At 48.0% G+C, this 19,730-nt stretch overlaps 1 protein-coding gene across 3 annotated transcripts in view; it reads left to right on the top strand.

Moving 5' to 3' along the window:
- sema3b (sema domain, immunoglobulin domain (Ig), short basic domain, secreted, (semaphorin) 3B) overlaps nt 1-19,730 on the top strand; it is a 393,889-nt gene that overhangs the window by 205,547 nt on the left and 168,612 nt on the right. For 2 of the 3 annotated variants that reach the window (XM_070895588.1, XM_070895586.1), the window contains exon 2: nt 5,979-6,161. In XM_070895588.1, coding sequence (XP_070751689.1) covers nt 6,053-6,161 — 109 coding nt within the window. In that variant the 5' untranslated portion in view covers nt 5,979-6,052. Of the gene's footprint in view, nt 1-5,463; nt 5,569-5,978; nt 6,162-19,730 lie in introns of those variants that run through there. The other variant, XM_070895587.1, reaches the window with a different exon arrangement.

Raw genomic sequence — 19,730 nt, forward strand, 5'->3', positions numbered from 1 at the left:
TGTTCTGGATTCTCCCCACCAGAGAAAATTGTTTTTTTTTAATTCATTCACGGGATGTGGACGTCACTGGCAAGGCCAGCCTTTATTGCCCATCCCTAATTGCCCTCGAGAAGGTGGTGATGAGCCGCCGCCTTGAACTGTTGCAGTCCCTGTGGTGAAAGAAACAAACTATAAGAGAAACAAAGTAACATCTGTAACAAGGATAAAGATTTCCCAGTCGGCATCAATTGGAGGGACGTGCGGTTTGTGCATTCAAATCCCTGACCTCTGCTCCTTGTTCCCCTGGGTGCCTGATGGTCTTGGAGAAGAACAGCCAGGAAGAAATGCAGGCACCAGCAGTACCAGCACATAAAGCGCATGGGTCCTGATCCCTCCCATAGCTCCCCGAAAGGCTTGCTGTGCGACAAGAATATCATTCGGGAGGGTGTGCAGGGCGGGGGTCTGTTGTAAACCTCCCGCTGATATGTTGTAAACCAAATAATTCTGTTGCAAACCTCAAGGCACGCTGCCTTAAAAACGAATCTTTGATCTCGCTCCCACATCTGTAGAGGTTATTTGAAACATCTGGGAGCTAACGACACAATTACGGAGCAACTGTTTGAGTGCGAATCGGCCTGTTTGAGGTCCAGCTGTGAATTCTTCTCATTTCTTAAACTCTTTTTTTTTTTGCGGGTATCAATATTTAAAGAATTACGTCACGTCTTCCACCAAAGATTGCCATTTTATTTTCCTTAAATCTCTCAATTCTGCTTCGTTGAATTTCAATGGAAAGTTCTTTTCGCCGATAACTCGAGCAGATTGGAAGAGAGCATTTCTGTCGAGGTGCAGAGATAGAATTCGGTTAACAAGTCTGATAATCTCAGCCAGTGTGAAAGTACACAGCACCATTTCCCCCCCCCCTCTAATGCTGTACTCCTGAAGGAGTTGACACTTGGTGGGATACAATTCCTGTGGGCAGTGACGGTGCCTCAGAGGCGAGGTTTTATCACTCAGACATTCTAGGAGCAGTTGTCTGTCATAACTTTAGAGGCAAGAAAAGTGTAAGGAGTGTAGTTTCCATACAAAGTACCTCCTCCAATAATATATATAAGAATTAGGAGAAGGAGTAGGCCACATGGCCTTTCAAGCCTGCTCCGACATTCAATAAGATCATGGCTGATCATCGACCTCAACTCCACTTTCCCACCTGATCCCCATATCCCTTGATTCCCCATGACCCCAAAATTCTATCGATCTCAGCCTTGAATATACTCAGAGACTCAGCATCCACAGCCCTCTGGGGCAGAGAATTCCAATGATTCACAACCCTCTGAGTGAAGAAATTCCTCCTCATCTCTGTCTTAAATGGCCTTTCCCTTATCCTGCTACTATGCCCCCTAGTTCCAGACACTCCAGCCAGGGGAAACAAATTAGAAATCATGATGGTTAATATGGGGAATGGCTGCCCCCCATAATGGAGTGGCTCCATTCTATTCAATTTTGAACAGCTTGGGAAAAGGGATGAATCCTGGGGGTGGCGTGTTGTGCCGGCAGCATGTTTTCTTTGGTATTCTGCCCCCTTTGCTCATCAGACTATGCACTTGTCCCTTCCACAGAGGCAGCTTGGGTGCTCTTTGCAGCCTCTGTGCCTTTGGGGGGCTAGAGATGGGGAAAAATCAGAACAGGTTTCCTCACTTGATTTCCATCCAGTGCCCCCCTGATCCTGATCTCTATCTGACGATCCCTGCTGGCAGTGAGTGCGACTGGACATTGGGTCTAGACTTGACTATTCCAACGCACTCCTGGCTGGCCTCCCATATTCTACCCTCTGTAAACTTGAGGTGATCCAAAACTTGGCTGCCCATGTCCTAATTTGCACCAAGTCCCACTCACTCATCACCCCTGTGCTCGCCGACCTACAATGGCTCCCGGTTAAGCAATGCCCCAATTCTCAATTTCAAAATTCTCAGCCTTGTTTTCAAATCCCTCCATGGCCTCGCCCCTCTCTGTCTCTGTAATCTCCTCCAACCCAACAACCCCCGAGATATCTGTGCTCCTATAATCGTTCCACCATTGGTGGTCGTATCTTCTGTTATCTGTAAGCTCTGGAACTCCCTGCCTAAATCTCTCCACCCCTCTTTCCTTCTCTAAGACGCTCTTTAACACCTACCTCTTTGACCAAGCTTTTGGTCATCTGCCCTAATTTCTCCTATGTGGCTCGGTGTCAAATTTTTTTGTCTCATAATACTCCTGTGAAGCATCTTGGGATGTTTTATTATGTTAAAGGTGCTATATAAATAAAAGTTGTTGTTGTTATTGAAGAGAGGATTGGGCTCAGCTGCCAATACTTACGGTCCAGAATCACACAGGAATAAAAGTGGCCACTCGGGTGTGGTGCCAGAGTGTGCCTGGCACCCGTGTTGGATGAATGTTGGCATCCAATTGCAGCAGGAGTCAGTAGCTTTGGGGCGACGGCGGGGCAAGGAAATTTGGAGTATGAATAAAGACGAAATTAAAGGAATAAATTAAAAATTATGATACTTTGTTAGGGTTGAGGATTTTACAGTCACCTCCCCACCATTGTAAGTGCTCGTTAGTTACAGATTGAGCACACTGTCAGAGGTGTGCCATCTTTTGGATGAGACGTCAAATCCAGGCCCTGCTTGCCTGTTCGGATGGACATAAAAAATCTCACGGGACTATTGGAAGAAATAGCAGGGGACTTCTTTCAGTGTCCTGGCCAACAGTCATCCAACATCATCGAAATCTGGCCATTTATCTCATTTGTTCTTTGTGGGACCTTGCTTTGCACTAATTGACAGGGTAGATGCAGAGAGGATGTTTCCCCTCATGGGGGAATCTAGAACTAGGGGGCATAGTATCAGAATAAGGGGTCACCCATTTAAACCAAGATGGGGAGGAATTTCTTCTCTCAGCGGGTGGTGAATCTTTGGAATTCTCTGCCCCAGATAGCTGGGGAGTCTGGGTCATTGACTATATTTAAGGTGGAGATAGACAGACTCTTGAACAATGAGGGAGTCAAGGGTTATGGGGAGCGGGCAGGGAAGTGGAGTTGAGGCCAGGATCAGATCAGCCATGAGCAGGCTCGAGGGGCCAAATAGCCGACTCCTGCTCCTATTTCTTATGTTCTTATTGGCTGCCGCATTTGCTGAGGTAGCAATGGTGACTACACTTCAAAAGTAATTCAATGGCGGTGGAGCACTTTGGAATGTGTTCAGGATGTGAAAGATGCTATAGAAATGCAAGTTATTCACTCTGTTAGGGTCTGACCTGCATGAGTAGAATAATCCAAACTCACTGAGCAGCCCTGAGCTGTCGTCCTGTATAAAAGGGCGCGCTACCCTTATAAATGAGCATACCGCTATGTACATGTACCTTACTGGCCCTTCATAAGTGTGGAAAATCACTTGTACACTTAACCCAGGCCTCCTCGGTCTAGTAATTATTTTGACAGATACTGTCTGATGGAAAGGACTGTTCGAGAAAGAGAGGCGAAGGAGATTCAGGATTTGCAGGGTTAAATTAGAAAGCAGATTGCCGGATAGAAGCGGGCATCTCCCTTAGCTCTGAAATATCAGCCCTGATTGCAATGTCAAGTGTGCAATGGGATTTGCTTCTGACTCAGAGGCGAGAGAGCTACCAGCTGAACTGAGCTAATATATTTAATGACTTGGCACTTGCACTGGGGAGGCGACTGTAAAAATCCTGAGCCCTAACAAAAGGATAATGTCCTAGAATAGAATCATAGAAGGTTACAGCAACAACCTGTATTTATATAGTGCTTTTAACATAGTAAAATGCCCCAAGGTGCTTCACAGGAGTGTTAAAAGATAAAACAAATAAATTTGACATAGAGCCGCATAAGAACAAATTACAGCACAGAAGGAGGCCATTCGGCCCATCGGGTTTGCGCCGGCCGACCAAGAGCTACCCAGCCTAATCCCACTTGCTAGCTCTTGGTCTGTAGCCCTGTATGTTACGGCACTTCAAGTGCATATCCAAGTACTTTTTAAATGTGATGAAGGTTTCTGCTTCTACTACCCTTTCAGGCAGTGAGTTCCAGACCCCCACCACCCTGTGGGTGAAAAAGATTCTCCTCAACTCCCTCTAATCCTTCTACCAATTACTTTAAATCTATGTCTAATAATATTTTAAAAATTTATTCCTTTGATTTTTTTTCTTTATTTTTGCCCCCCAATTTCCTCGCATACATCAACAACTTGTATTTATATAGAGCTTTTAACAGAGTGTTATGAGACACAAAAATTTAACACCGAGCCGCATAAGGAAAATTAGAGCAGGTGCCCAAAGCTTGGTCAAAGAGGTAGGTTTTAAGGAGTGTCTTAAAGGAGGAAAGAAAGGTAGAGAGGCGGAGAAGTTTAGGGAGGGTGTTCCAGAGCTTAGGGCATAGGCAGCTGAAGGCATGGTCACCAATAGTTGAGCGATTATAGTCAGAGATGCTCAAGAGGGCAGAATTAGAGGAGCGCAGACATCTCGGAGGTTTGTGGGGCTGGAGGAAATTACTGAAATAGGGAGGGGCGAGGCCATGGAGTGAATTGAAAACAAGGATGAGAATTTTGAAATCGAGGCATTGATTAAACGGGAGCAGCGAGCACAGGAGTGATGGGTGAGTGGGATGGTGCTAGTTAGGACATGGGCTGCCGAGTTTTCTATCACCTCTAGTTTACGTAGGGTAGAATGTGGGAGACCAGCCAGGAGTGAGTTGGAATAGTCAAGTCTAGAGGTAACAAAGGCATGTATGAGCTGAGGCAGGAGCGGAGGCAAAGCAAAGTATTAAAAATAAATTTTGCAGGAGTAATGGGCAATAATCTCTGATGTACTGAGGAGAAGGTGCTGACCCCTATAATATGCTGTCAAGTTTGCGACCTCAGAGTAGCTGGCTCTCCATTGTCACAATCACAAATGTCGGAGTCCAGTGACTCTTCACACCCACACTTTTCTGCTTGTGACAGAGAAACAAGAATCTCTCTCTCTGTGGGTCCCCCACATCCCCCCCCCCCTCGACTCCAGGGGGTGAGGGGGCAAGTGATCTCTTAGCACGACATACCGTTAGCCTGGTGTGTGCCTGACATGGGTCACTCGACTGTGTAATTTATTCCGCAGTTTGTGTGGTGCTGTCGAGCTTCAGGGAGAGGGAGAGAGAGGGAAGCAGTGTTGCTCGACTCACTATTGTGATTCACATCTGACAACCCCTTAACTGTCCTGCGGAGAGCTGAATACAGAGGGGAGATTAAATATCTTGGCAGCGATGCTTTGGAAAGTTGAAAAGCGTTTCTAGTCTGTTCCTTATTCTTCTCCATGCTGCCTGCCTCCTTCCTTCTCTCTCTCTCCCTCCTTCCTTCTCTCTCTCCCACCCTCTCTCTCTTGCACTTCACCCCTCCCTTTCTCTGTTGCTGGCGTCTCTTGTGTGGACCTCAGCAGAGGCGGGCTTGCTGCTGTTAGGCTTGTGCACTGAGGTGCTGGCAGCCAAGCCAAGGATATCAAGAATGTGAGGAAGGAGAGAGCGAGCACGGGCAGCCCTTGTCAACAGTTTGACGCTGACTGCAGGTAACACAGAGAGGGGAGGAGAAAGGGGAAGGTTGGGTGGGGACAATAAAATAAAGCACTTCTCCTGTACCTGTTCAACTGCTAACAACCACTCCAGAGAGCTGGGATTTCAAAGTGCATTCCAGGAACTGTTGCTATGCAGAACGTGGACAGTCTATAAAGTAAAGCTGTGTGTGTGTGTGTTTAAAAGCACGCTGGTGATCCGCTCGCATTGGAAACGGAATAGGTTGGATTTTACTTGGCAAAATTGAATATTTATGTTTTCTACCTGGTGAAGGGAGGGGACTCGCTGTAACTTTGTCCCCACTGTGCGGGTGCTCCTCACAGTTGTACCTGTGCCCCGCTTTGAGTGTCTGCTCGAACCTAGAAGGACGGTGTAATTGACTCTAAACTTCTGTGACACTTTTCAGGAGAGTGGCTGTGTGAGCGGGGGCTCTGACTTGTAACGTGTCTGCGGGGGTCTCGCCTGCCGTGCAGAGGAACCATGGCCCTTGTGTGGAAGTGCCTGTTGCTGCAGCTGCTCACTTTGCCAACCCTGAGAGTCCAGGGCAGGATGGCCAACAGCAACCCCAGGCTGAAGATGTCCTACAACGGTGAGTCGCTTTCCCAACGCCCCCTTGAGAAATTCATTAGCGGCGCGCTTGTGGGGTGAAATCTATTAGCGAGGAGTCTGGGCTGAGACACCTCGGTTATTTATTCCAGCAAGTGCGTCCCACTGACCCTCTCAGGCTGCCGGTAGCACGAGTACGTCTTTGATTTGTGACAGAAACGCCAGGGGGAATAGAAATCCCCAACAGACTTTATTTTCAATTAGACACAGACAGACTTGCATTTATATAGTAACGTTCAACGTTCTCCAGTGCTTTACAACCAATGAAGTACTTTTTGGCGTGTGCTCACTGTTGTACTGTGGGAAAGGTCACAGCCAATTTGTGCACAGCAAGCTCCCACAAACAGCAATGTGATAATGACCGGATCATCTGGTTTTTTTTGTGATGTTGATTGAGGGATAAATATTGGTCAGGTCACCAAGGAAAACTCATCTTCAAAATAGTGCCATGGGATCTTTTATGTCCACCTGAGAGAGCAGACAGGGCCTCAGTTTAACGTCCCATATGAAAGACGTAATGTAGGGGGAAGAAGTTCATATCATGCCAGTTTTCCTGGCATGGTGGATTATATAGGATTACATAGGATATACAGCACAGAAAGAGGCCATTAGACCAGTCCATGCCAGCATTTATGCTCCACTCGAGCCTCCTCCCATCTTTCCTCATCTAAATCTATCAGCAGAATCCTCGATTCCCTTCTCGCTCATGTGCTTGTCTAGCCTCCCCTTACAGGGCGGCCCGTTCCGAACCCAGGCCCTAAATGAAGGCCCATTCAAAATTGGTCCCTGGACATCCTTCGCCAGCAGCTGGAGGCCAATAAGGCATCGCGATGCTGCTCGCCTGTCTGAGCCTGAGGAATTCCCGCTGGCCCCTGTCCCGAGCACGCCGGTCTTGAATGGGTGGGGAGACAAAACTATTGGGTGGTTGGATGGGGGGGAAGGGGGTGTGGGGTCGGGGGCTGGGTCGAAATCGTGGAACTCCCTCCCTAACAGCACTGTGGGAGCACCTTCACCACACGGACTGCAGCGGTTCAAGAAGGCAGCTCACCATCACCTTCTCGAGGGCAATTAGGGATGAGCAATAAATGCTGGCCTTGCTGGCGACGCCCACATCCCATGAACGAATAATAGCCTAGGGCTGGCAGGGTGACCTGCAGTGTTTTTGTGGAGCCAGGAAGAACACATCTGCACCCTCTGGCTCCATAGAAATGAAATCCATTTAAAAAAAAAATGTTTTTTTACTTTTTTTTGAGCGGCTTCCAGTGGCCCCTTTAAGAAACAAGCTTTGCCCCTACAACACACGCTGGGACCCTGCTCTGCATTTGCAAGCTGCCTAACGCCTGTTTCCAGCGGGTGCCCGTATCGCCTAGAAGTCAGCAGCTTACAATTGGACAGCAAATGTGTTAATGACCAGATAATCTGTTTTAGTGATGTTGATTGAGGGATAAATATTGGCCAGGCCTCCGGTGATAACTCCCCTCCTCTTCTTCGAAATAGTGCCATGGAATCTTTTACATCCACCTGAGAGGGCAGATAGGGTCCCGGTTTAATGTCTCATCCAAAAGATGGCACCATCGACAGTGCAGCTGGAGTGTCAGCCTGGATTTTTGTGCTCAAGTATCTGGAGTGGTTCTTGAACCCAGAAGCTTTTGACTGAGAGGCAAGGGTGCTACCCACTGAGCCACAGCTAACATTTCATATATGTAACTATAATTATGCAGTGTTGTGGTAGAATTACCCCGCACACCAGTGTGAATTAGTGCTGTCAAACGAGGACGAGGTTGGGTGCAAGGTGTTTTGCCGGCTTTCCAGTTGTAACGGGACTGAAAGAGTTAACTGGGATGCAGAGCGGCTCAGGACTGTCAAGTCTTGCAACTAAATTCTAGTCATGATTGTTGATGGACTGACTCTCATCCTCAATCAAACACGGTAATTGGTTGAAGGGTTTGGTATTACAATCATTGTTTGCCAGATGAACTGTTCCTCTGAGCAAAGGAATTCCTGGATTGACGCACTGAATTTGTCCGAAATCTAAAGTTAGAGTGCAGAGCTTGGTATCAGCAACAAACAAATAGAAGGTGATTGGAAAAATGGCAGATAGTAAAATGGCGTTCGGGATCTTTCTCCAATGAGATTCCGTGCACCTTCTCCATGAGGGGACAAGAGAGGGAGTCCAAATAAATTCCTTTGCAAAACAGCAGGTCAGAATTTCCCTGGGGGTGTTTCCAAGTCCTGACTCTCCCGTGGGCCGGGGAAGGGGGGAGGGTGGTCCTTGCAGAGAGCGTGTCCTATGAAATCCCTTTACAGCAGCACCTCTCATGGTGTCCGGACGTCCCAAAGCGCTTTACAGCCAGTTAAGTACTTTTGGAGTGTGGTCAATGTTGTCGGGAAATGTGGCAGCCAACTTGCGCACCGTAAGCTCCTACAAACAGCAATGTGATAAAGACCAGATAATCTGTTTTTGTTATGTTGATTGAGGGATAAATATTGGCCAGAACACCAGGGAGAACTCCCCTGCTCCTCTTTGAAACAGTGCTGTGGGATCTTTTACATTCACATGAGAGAGCAGACGGGCCCTCGGTTTAACGTCTCATCTGAAAGATGGCACCTCCGACAGTGCAGCGCTCTCTCAGCACTGCACTGGAGTGTCAGTCTAGATTTTGTGCTCATGTCTCTGCAGCGAGAACTTGAACTCACAACCTTCTGACTCAGAGAGGCAAGCATGCTACCCACTGAGCCACAGCTGACACACCTGCCCCCAGCACCGATCTGAACGCCAGCATTTCGAGCATGCCGATGCAGAGAGGTGTGAGCCTCTTTAATTAAAGGAGCATGCATCCCAATCACCAGCAACCCAGCTGCGATCCCCTTTAGGGTGTCCATTGGACCACTAGGCAGCTGGGCGTGAAGCGGGTCACCATGGCAACCGCTCGATGTTTAATTTCCGTCGCGGGGAACGAAGACTGGGCGGCAAGTGTGAAAATCTGCCCGACCCCGCCATCCCCCCCCACCCCTTCCCCACACACCCTGCTCCGTCTGCAAGTGGGAGGCCCGCTAGTGTTATAGAAAATCCACCTCCAACTTCATTTCTTGAGCTTGCAGTAGGGTTTTGGGGGATTAGGTGCATATTCTGGGCCTGGGAACTTTGTAACAGATATCTCGGTTCCAGTTACCAAACAGGTGCTGTCGTAAATTATTGGAACAAAGCACGAGGTGTGTATATGTACACACGCTATCTCAATTCTGAGATTGTGCCTCCGCCTTAAAGGGCCACCGCCTTTACTGGGGTGGGAGAGGGGTTTGTGGGGGGAGGGATGGTGGCGGGGGCCAACATTTGACAAATCGCTTCTCTTTGTTTGCCAAACTTTGTGATGCAGTTCATGTCAAAGATCTTGGCGGCACAAAATTTCATTGTGTGTGTGTGTGTTCAGCCTCGTGTCAAAAAGAATATCTGGCTTTTATAAGCACTGAATAGACTCTGTGTTTGATGGCGGTATGTCTTTAACAGATTGCTTTGGGATTTTACGTTTTATAATCCGCTTAAATTTATGGAGAGCTGTTCGGAGTTGAATAGAGAGATTGTGGAGGGTCGTTAATGGCATCAAGAGGCAGTGATGTGTGGCACGCTGGCAGGAGGTGTATGTAGAGGAAGTGGTGTGCTTTTTATGGACTGCAACCAGTGTATATATGTTTTTGGCAGTTCTCCCAATGGCCTAGCCTAAGGCAGTGAGCACGATCGAGGCTTGCAGCATAGAGGGGAGTCCATTCGGCCCATTGCATCTGTGCCAGCTCTTTACCAGCGCACTTCAGAACTAATCCCACTGCCCCGCTTCCTGTAACCCTACCGTAGAAGATCTAATGCAGACCAGAAGGGTCTGCCCTCCCAAGTTCGTTTCCTGGCCCGCGGTGAGTTAGCTGTGCTTAGACATGGGGTGCTACAGTTGGTCAGAGCCCCACCTGGGTCGGGAGGGAGAATTAGTCAGGGTTTCTGCTCCCAATTGTAATCCAGTGATGACCCATGAGGCTCACCGACGATCGCTGGCCACTTGGGCAAGATACTTGCGGGTGCCCAACCAATGCCTGTGGAATCGTTCCCTCAATACATAAATATCGTGGTAAGCAGAGCAGGTCAGAGGCTGGGTATTCTGCAGCGAGTGTCTCGCCTCCTGACTCCCCAAAGCCTTTCCACCATCTACAAGGCACAAGTCAGGATTGTGATGGAATGCTCTCCACTTGCCTGGATGAGTGCAGCTCCAACAACACTCAAAAAGCTCGACACCATCCAGGCCAAAGCAGCCCACTTGATTGGCACCTCATCCACCACCTTAAACATTCACTCCCTCCACCACCGGCGCACCGTGGCTGCAGTGTGTACCATTTACAAGATGCACTGCAGCAACACGCCAAGGCTTCTTCAGCAGCACCCCCCAAACCCGCGACCTCTACCACCTAGAAGGACAAAGCCAGCAGGTGCATGGAAACACCACCACCATCTTCTTTCCACCATCTTCTCAAGGGCAATTGGGGATGGGCAATAGATGCTGGCCTTGCTGGTGACACCTACATCCCAGACCGAATAAAAAAAACAAAATTGAGAGAAGGAGATGGAAGAAAATTAACCCAAACCCCCCCCCCCACCAATAATCCTGAAATAATTACGCGGTCTAGGAAGGCGGGGGTGAAATTTGGGGTGGGTAATGCCAGCTGTTCACCCCTTTTCTTTGCACGCAGTAAACTGTTGCACAGACGTTGAGCGGGCATTTCTCACGCCCACCTCCCCTTCCATGTAGACCTGACTGAAAGAGGAAGGGGTGGTGGGAAAACGTCACCCTCCGATTCCACCCGCCTTGCCCCATATGCAATGCATGAAGCAGATGCACGAGTCTTGTCAGGGCCTGATCCTTGCAGCGGGAGGTGGGGGCAGCAAAATTTACAACGTCCAGTTTCCCTTTGGAAATCGATCGCGGAACCTTCGATTGCAGTTGGGAAAGTGGAAGATATGTCTCAGGTTTTTTTTAAGGGGGATCTTTGACCAGCAGAGCAAATGTTGCAGCAAATTCCTCCTTCCCGCCCCGACCCACCCCCAGCACTGAGGCGGGCACCCCTAGCGCCGAAAATCGAGTGCGCGCCTGCCCGGAATTTGACCTCGCCCCCGCTTACCCCAGGATTTGTGATGGGATCACAGCGCATTTGTGGGTAGGCCCTTCCTCAGATATGCCCCCAGGGAGCTTCCACAGGAATTTCTAGGCTAGCATGTTTCCAGTGGTGACCAGGACAAGTGTCGAGGCAAAGGATGGCTGGAGGTGGCGGGCAGGGGTAGTATTGTGGTTAGGATATTTAAATATTCCATTCATCTTCTTTAAAGGCCTAGGGGCAGAAATTCAGCTGCTTTGCGCCTCCCGTTAGTGTGTGGGAAGAGGGGCGGTAATGGGGCGCTAGGGGTAGCGACCAGGCGTGGCAAATTTAGCGATGCCTGCGAACCATTACTGCCAGTTTTGCGCTGGCGCTAACGGTCACCACCTGGGTCTCTAGTGCCTCACCGATCGTGACGTCACCAAGTGCGCAGTGGCCTGTTAGTGCCTTGGATGTGAAATTCGCCCCCGCCACCCCCCATCGCTGCATCGCCGGCCGACAACAGCGGCAGCAAGAGGAGGCGTTGTCACCTCGGCTGGCCGCTTGGGGAGTGATAATTAAAAGGTGGTGGTGGTTAGGTAGGCCACAGTTCATCCTTCGCACCAGTCTGGTGCCCGCTGAAAGTTTTCGATGTTTCATTGCTGTGCGATATCCAAGCCCTCCGCTCTCTGAGAGTGATCAGGTGCAGCAATGGCAGTCGCGGAGGTCCCCTGAACCAAGAAGAAGAATGTTGCAAACCATCACTGGCCCTTCCCTTCCCTCTGATGCCTTTACCAATGCGCTCCACATTGTTCAGCGCTCTGCCACTATCGCCCCCTCATACACTTTGGCGCCCGAAGGGAAGGGGTAAAGCTGAATTTCCCAGGATCAAAAAAGGATTATCGCCCAACTTTTCTCAGATTTCAAAAGTTACCGCCCCAAATGGGGCGCAGCGGAATTTCTAGACCCTGGTGTTGCTACAGCAACAACTTGTATTTGTATAGCGCCTTTAACGTAGTGAAACATCCCAAGATGCTTCACAGGAGTATTGTGAGATAAAACAATTTGACACCGAGCTGCTTAAGTACAAACTAGCACAATAATCAAAAGCTTGGGCAAAGAGGTAGGTTTTAAGGAGCGTCTTGAAGGGGGAAAGAGAAGTAGAGAGGCAGTTTAGGGAGGGAGTTCCAGAGCTTGGGGCCCAGGCAACAGAAGGCACGGTCACCAATGAGCGATTATAATCAGGGATGCTCAAGAGGGCAGAATTAGAAGAGCGCATGTATCTCGGGGGACACATCTTTAGCTACTTTTAATACTGGAGCTTCGGGAACTTCGGGGCTTTAAAACTCAGTCTATACTCGCCCCCACCCCCACTGGAGCAGGGGTCTGCACTGTGATAAGACCGGATGTCTGCTCCAGTACTGAGCATGTGGGTCGTCATCTGAACTGTATATACGGTTACAAAATGTAAGCGACAGATGTGTTGAGTGTCGTAATGAGCTGATTGTGTTACTCCACCTTCCTTTATTTACAGACCGGAGGGTGTCTGTTAAACAGATCAGCAATGAAAATGCTGCTTTAGTATCACAAGTTAAGTAAGTTTTTTGGAAACTAAGGAAACAAGGAATGTAGCAGATAAATCCTTCTGGCTGCAGATTTGCCCATTTTTATATTTATGTTTTATATATATTTTTTATTCTTCCACTCTGTCTCCATGTACCACTTAGCTCCACGTTTCACCTCAACAACAACTTGCATTTAGATTTTTTTAAATATTCGTTCCTGGGATGTGGCCGTCGCTGGCAAGGCCGGCATTTATTGCCCATCCTTAATTGTCCTTGAGAAGGTGGTGGTGAGCTGCCTTCTTGAACCGCTGCAGTCCATGTGGTGAAGGTACTCCCACAGTGCTGTTGGGAGGGAGTTCCAGGATTTTGACCCAGCGACGATGAGGAAACGGCCGATATATTTCCAAGTCAGGATGGTGTGTGACTTGGAGGGGAATGTGGAGGTGGTGGTGTTCCCATGCGCCTGTTGTCCTTGTCCTTCTAGGTGGTAGAGGTCACGGGTTTGGGAGGTGTTGCCGGAGAAGATTTGGCGGGTTGCTGCATGCATCTTGTAGATGGTAAACACTGCAGCCACGGTGTGCTGGTGATGGAGGGAGTGAATGTTTAAGGTGGTGGATGGGGTGCCACAGGCAAGTGGAGAGTATTCCATAACACCCAACCAGGTAAGGAGATATTAGGACAGATGACTAAAAACTTGGTCGGAAAAGAAGGTTTTAAGGAGCGTCTTAAAGGAGAAAGGAGTGGTAGAGATGCGGACAGGTAATTCCAGAGTTTAGGGCCCAGGCAACTGAAAGCAAGGCTGCCAATGGTGGAGTGATTAAAATCGGGGATGCGCAAGAGGCCAGAATTGAAGGAGTGCAGAGATCTCGGAGGCCTGCAGGGCTAGATGAGTTTACAGAGATCACATGGCTTTTTGATAGGGTGCGAAGTTCATATATTGTGATGCACAAGAATCTCCATTGTGTGGGACAGGCTGGTTGGACCAGAGGGTCTTTTCCTGCCCACCATTGTTCACATGTTAATGGCAGCGGGGTGAAGGAGCTGAGGAGAGGCCCCAAGCTCCCAGCTTCTCCTTGGCCGCTTGCATAAAGAGGTATTTTTGGTGGTTGAATTCCATCCATATTCTGCGGCTTAAGGGAGGAGTGGAATGTTTCTCGACATGAATGGCAACCTTTAAATGGAAGTTGTTATTCCTGTTGAATAGCCCCAGGAATTAAGTCATTGCTCCAAGTCAATTAACCAGTTTTCCCTCCATTCTCGTTATTGTGTCTGCTTCTTGCTGATTTAAGGGCAAAAAGACTTGTATTTCTGTAACACCTTTCACCACCTCAAAGTTTCCCAAAATGCTTTACAGCCAATTAATTACTTTTGTTTTGGTAGTGTAGTTACTGTTTTAAGGCAGATCCTCTGCCTTCGCCATTCAAGGTATCTAAGATGGCAAATCTTGCTCTTGATAGGAGTTCTGGGTGAAATGTCACAGCTGACACACAGTGTTTGTGCCAAGACCTCATTCCCATTTAGAGATCAAAGCCGATGATGTCCTGGGGAGGATTTTTGCCGAGGATCTCAAGCCCTCGTTGACATCATCTACCCATAATCCTTGGCACCTAACAACATATTGATGGCCATTTGGGAATCTGGGACTTTTGCTTTGGCCGCAATTCCCATGGATGAATCAGAATTTTTTTTGAGGATATCTGATGAAATGAGCATTGGTTTCGGAGACAGTGAAACTAATTAAGAAAAGCCACAGTTTAGATTGCAAATTTGGCATTTGTCCATCCACAACTCAAGCTGGATCTCAGAGATGCTCAGAGCTGAGATTGTTTAGTCCATGCTGTGCATAATTATTATAATTCATAAGAACATAAGAAATAAGAGCAGGAGCAGGCCATATGGCCCCTTGAGCCTACTCTGTCATTCAATAAGATCATGGGTGATCTACTACCTCAAATCCACTTTCCCACCATATCCTCATAATCCCTTGATTCCCTTCGTGTCCAAAAATCTTTCGATCTCAGTCTTGAATATACTCAATGATTCAGCATCCACATTTCTCTGAAGTGGAGAATTTCAAAGATTCACAACCCTCTGAGTGAAGAAATTCTGCCTCAACTCAGTCTTAAAAGCCGACCCCTTATTTTGAGACTGTGACCCCTGGTTCCAACCTCTCCGCATCTACCCTGTTAAGCCCTTAAGGATGTTACATGTTTCAATAAGATGAACATGTAAAATCGTATAAATTCATTTTAATTAACCATATTATTAACGGAAGCCTGGGTGAAGGGCAGAAGCCCATAGTACAGGACACCAACAAAGTCCAAAAGAGTGGGATAGAAGAGGAGTTAAACCAAATAGTGGTTAGGTGGTGCTAAACTTCAATTGTAAAAACCTATAGATTGTAGGTGGAGTGGAGACTGAGGGAGGCAAGGAATACCATTTTTTTAAATCCTAGGAAATGATGATATAGATTAGCAGACCATGTGGTATTGTCCTGGTCTTAATACACTAGGGAGAAGACAGAGTATGAGGGGGGCTACTCACAGTTTAGGAGGACCAATGACTATGGTCGGATAGTGACCCTGGACCTACTATCTCCTTATGTGGCTTGGTGTCAAACTTTGTCTGATAACGCTCCTGTGAGGTGCCTTGAGACATTTTACTACATTAAAGGTGCTACATAAATGCAAGTTGTTGATGTTATTCTTCAATAGTTTATCAATAAATAGATAGATACCAGAAAGGACAGCATTTATTGCCCATCCCGAATTGCCTTAGACAAGGTGGTGGTGAGCTGCCGCCTTGAACCGCTGCAGTCCGTGTGGTGAAGGAACTGCCATTGTGCTGTTAAAGATACTTCTTTGTAGCGGTCAGGTATAATTGAGTGGCTTGCTTGACTATTTCAGAGGGCAGTTAACATTGCTTTGGATCTGGAGTCACATATAGTCCAGATCGGGTCAGGATGGCAGATTTCCTTCCCTATAGGACATTAGTGAAGCAGATGGGTTTTTACAACCATCCGATAGTTTCATTACTGATATTGGCTTTTTAATTCCAGCATTATTTAATTAACTGAATTAAATTCTCCAGCTGCTGTGGTGGGATTTGAATTAACATCTTTCTACATAACATAAGAAATAGGAACATAAGAAATAGGAGCAGGAGTAGGCAATTTGGCCCCTCGAGCCTGCTCTGCCATTCAATAAGATCATGGCTGATCTGATCCTGGCCTCAACTCCACTTCCCTGCCCGCTCCCCATAACCCTTGACTCGCTATCTGGATCATTAGTCCAGGCCTCGGGATGACTAGTCCTGTAACATAATCACGATGCTACCGTACCACATCATCAATTTTGTGTTGGAGGTTTTAAACCTCATGTCTATATTCTGCAATGAACAGTTTGTTAGACCGTCCATGTGTATATATTTCAAGGACACCCTCAAAGCCTCCTTGATAAAATGCAACATCCCCACCGACACCTGGGAATCCCTGGCCAAAGACCGCCCTAAGTGGAGGAAGAGCATCCGGGAGGGCGCTGAGCACCTCGAGTCTCGTCGCCGAGAACATGCAGAAAGCAAGCGCAGGCAGCGGAAGGAGCATGCGGCAACTTGCCCTTTCCTCCAGCCACTGTCTGTCCCACCTGTGACAGAGACTGTAATTCCTGTATTGGATTGTTCACTCACCTAAGAATTCACTTTGAGTGGAAGGAAGTCTTCCTCGATTTTGAGGGACTGCCTATGATGATGATGATGATGCTGAGGGAGTGCTGAACTGTCGGAGGGGCAGTACTGAGGGAGCGTCGCACTGTCGGAGGGGCAGTACTGAAGGAGCGCTGCACTGTCGGAGAGGCAGTACTGAGGGAGCGCCGCACTGTCGGAGGGGCAGTACTGAGGGAGCGCCGCACTGTCGGAGAGGCAGTAGTGAGGGAGCACCGCACTGTCGGAGAGGCAGTACTGAGGGAGCGCCGCACTGTCGGAGGGGCAGTACTGAAGGAGCGCCGCACTGTCGGAGGGGCAGTACTGAGGGAGCGCTGAACTGTCTTCCTCGATTTTGAGGGACTGCCTATGATGATAATGATAATACACTGATTGTAGAACCATTAACTGGTGAACTGATGGGGACATTGCTTTCCTTCTGCAACTCACTGTGCTTCACATCACACCATGCCAGAGTCGCCACTCCAGCATGGTTATAGAGGGTATGTGACACCAGACTAAATATTTCTCATCGTAGACCCGCAGCAACGAGCTTCTGTCGATCGCAGCTAAGCGAGCAGCGTCGGGTTACTGTCAACACCACGGAGATCAATCTGAACTGCAAACCTTGAGTGAAATGGATCCTGTGGAGCTGCTATTGTTGTGGGCTTTCCCGAGGTTGCATTAATGGACACTTTCACCCAATCAGATTTTTGTAATAGAGGCTGCAACTATTCCCCTGGGTACAGACACTTGGTCACGTCGTCCCTCACTTTAATCTGTTAAATATTTAGAAGAGACTTGACTTTCAGTATTAAATTCAGCCCGTTTACTCCATTTATAAGGGACGCGTAGTGAAACACCCTGTCCTTCCGGGGTCAGACACACTAACACTTTATGCCAACTCTCGCGACTTTGGGAGAATGGAGTGAGGGAGGGAGCAAAGGGATACGCTGCCTTGGTTTTTGTGGGTTCTCAGAACAGAAAATGTAATATTGACCCCCCACCCACTCCCCCCACCATTTTATTCCTTTTTGCTCCTCTGCTTCCTGCGGGCAGTGGCTCACTTTAGAGTACTGTTTCAGGGGAACCTTGTCCGCTCCTCTGGTACCTCCCCAGCTCTTCACCTCTGTGGCCAGACAGTGAATGTTGGCACTGGCAGGCTATTCAACCATAGGAGTGCATAGGATTACATACATAGGATATATGACAATCAGGCCATTCGGCCCAAACAGTCCATACCGGTGTTTATGCTCCACTTGAGCCTCCTCCCGTCTTTCCTCGTCTAACTCTGTCAGTATAACCCTCTATTCCCTTCTCTCTCATATGTTTGTCCAGCCCCCCTTAAATGCATTGATACTATGATACTAGAGTGGAACCAAGTGAGGGCAGTCCCACCTAACTGGATAATGGAGTACAGTGGTATGGCTGGCTATATCAAATCCTGCGGGGAGGGGCAGGAGGATGAAGTTGCGCCAAGGTGGCTTTTGTCGAGGAGGGCAGTGATGATGGCAGTTTTGAAAGTTTTGGGGACTGTGGCTGATGTGAAGAAACCACTTACAATGGCAGTTGGCATGGCCACCAGGAAGTGATGTTAGGTAGGAATGGGGTCAAGGGAGCAGGAGGCATGTCCCATGGCACAGAGAGGACATGGGGGTGGGGGGTGAGGGGAGGGAGGAACATAGGGGTTCAGTGTCAGGTTGGGAGGTTTGGCTTGGTGGACAGGGGGAAAAAATAAAGACTTAGATTTATATAGCGCCTGTCACGACCACCGGACGTCTCAAAGCGCTTTACAGCCAATGAAGTACTTTTGGAGTGTAGTCACTGTTGTAATGTAGGAAACCCAGCAGCCAATTTGCACACAGCAAGCTCCACTAACAGCTATGTGATAATGACCAGATAATCTGTTTTTTTTATGATGATTGAGGGATAAATATTGGCCAGGACAATGGGGATAACTCCCCTGTTCTTCTTTGAAATAGTGTCATGGGATCATTTACGTCCACTTGAGAGAGCAGACAGGGCCACGGTTTAATGTCTCATCAGAAAGACGGCACCTCTAACAGTGCGGCGCGCCCTCAGCACTGCACTGAGGGTGTCAGCCTAGATTATTTTGTACTCAAGTTCCTGGAGTGGGTTTTGAACCTACAGACTCAGAGGCGAGAGTGCTACCCACTGAGCCACAGCTGACACTGAAGGAGCAAAGCAGTACAGGTAGCTGGATGGATGATCAATATACTAAACTATACTCCTGCCCTCTGGAATTCTGTACCACTTTTCTCATGATTGCCACACCCTTCCCTGCTTTTAAACCTTCCCTGCTTTTAAAGAGTTGCTGAAAATCCTCCTCTTTGTGCCTTTGGTACCCTATCCAGGCCTCTCCAATTCCATTCCCATCCGCCGCATCAGGCTCTTCAGCTCTTGTGGATACTGATATTATTTCAATACGTATACTCGGCGGGGACGATGCAGAGCAGGGAATTACAACATTGACCTATTGACGTTGGCTCTTGGGTTTCCGTCCAGCCATGGAATAATAACATGTTATTTCTGCCAGCTTGCATGGTCCTCAGTAAAATGATTTGGCCAGTTTAAACACAATCCTTTGTGGTATGGTGAGCTCACGACATTAAACTGCCCTTAATTCATTGGCGGTATTACTTAGAGAGGCTACTGGGATGGCTGTTGTGAGTGGCAATGTAACACTGGTATAAAGTGGTTGGCAGCTACCCAAGGTTGCAATTAAGTCACCTTTGTGTTTAAATTAAATTGTGCGACATAAGCTCTCTCTACTCTGACCCAACAATGGGGTTTGAAGTCACATTCTGATTAAAGAAAGAAAGACTTGCATTTATATAACGCTTTTCATGACTACCAGACGTCTCAAAGCGCTTTACAGCCAATGAAGTACTTTTGGAGTGTAGTCACTGTTGTAATGTGGGAAACGCAACAGTAAACTCCCACAAACAGCAATGTGATAATGACCAGATAATCTGTTTTTGTTATATTGATTGAGGGATAAATATTGGCCATGACACCAGGGATAACTCCTCAGCTCTTTTCAAAATAGTGCCATGGGATCTTTTACATCTCTGACAGTGCAGCACTCCCTCAGCAATGCACTGGAGTGTCCAGCCTAGATTTATGTGCTCAACTCCCTGGAGTGGGACTTGTACCCA

This window comes from Pristiophorus japonicus, chromosome 12 (assembly GCF_044704955.1).
Source record: "Pristiophorus japonicus isolate sPriJap1 chromosome 12, sPriJap1.hap1, whole genome shotgun sequence".
NCBI lineage: Eukaryota > Metazoa > Chordata > Chondrichthyes > Pristiophoridae > Pristiophorus > Pristiophorus japonicus.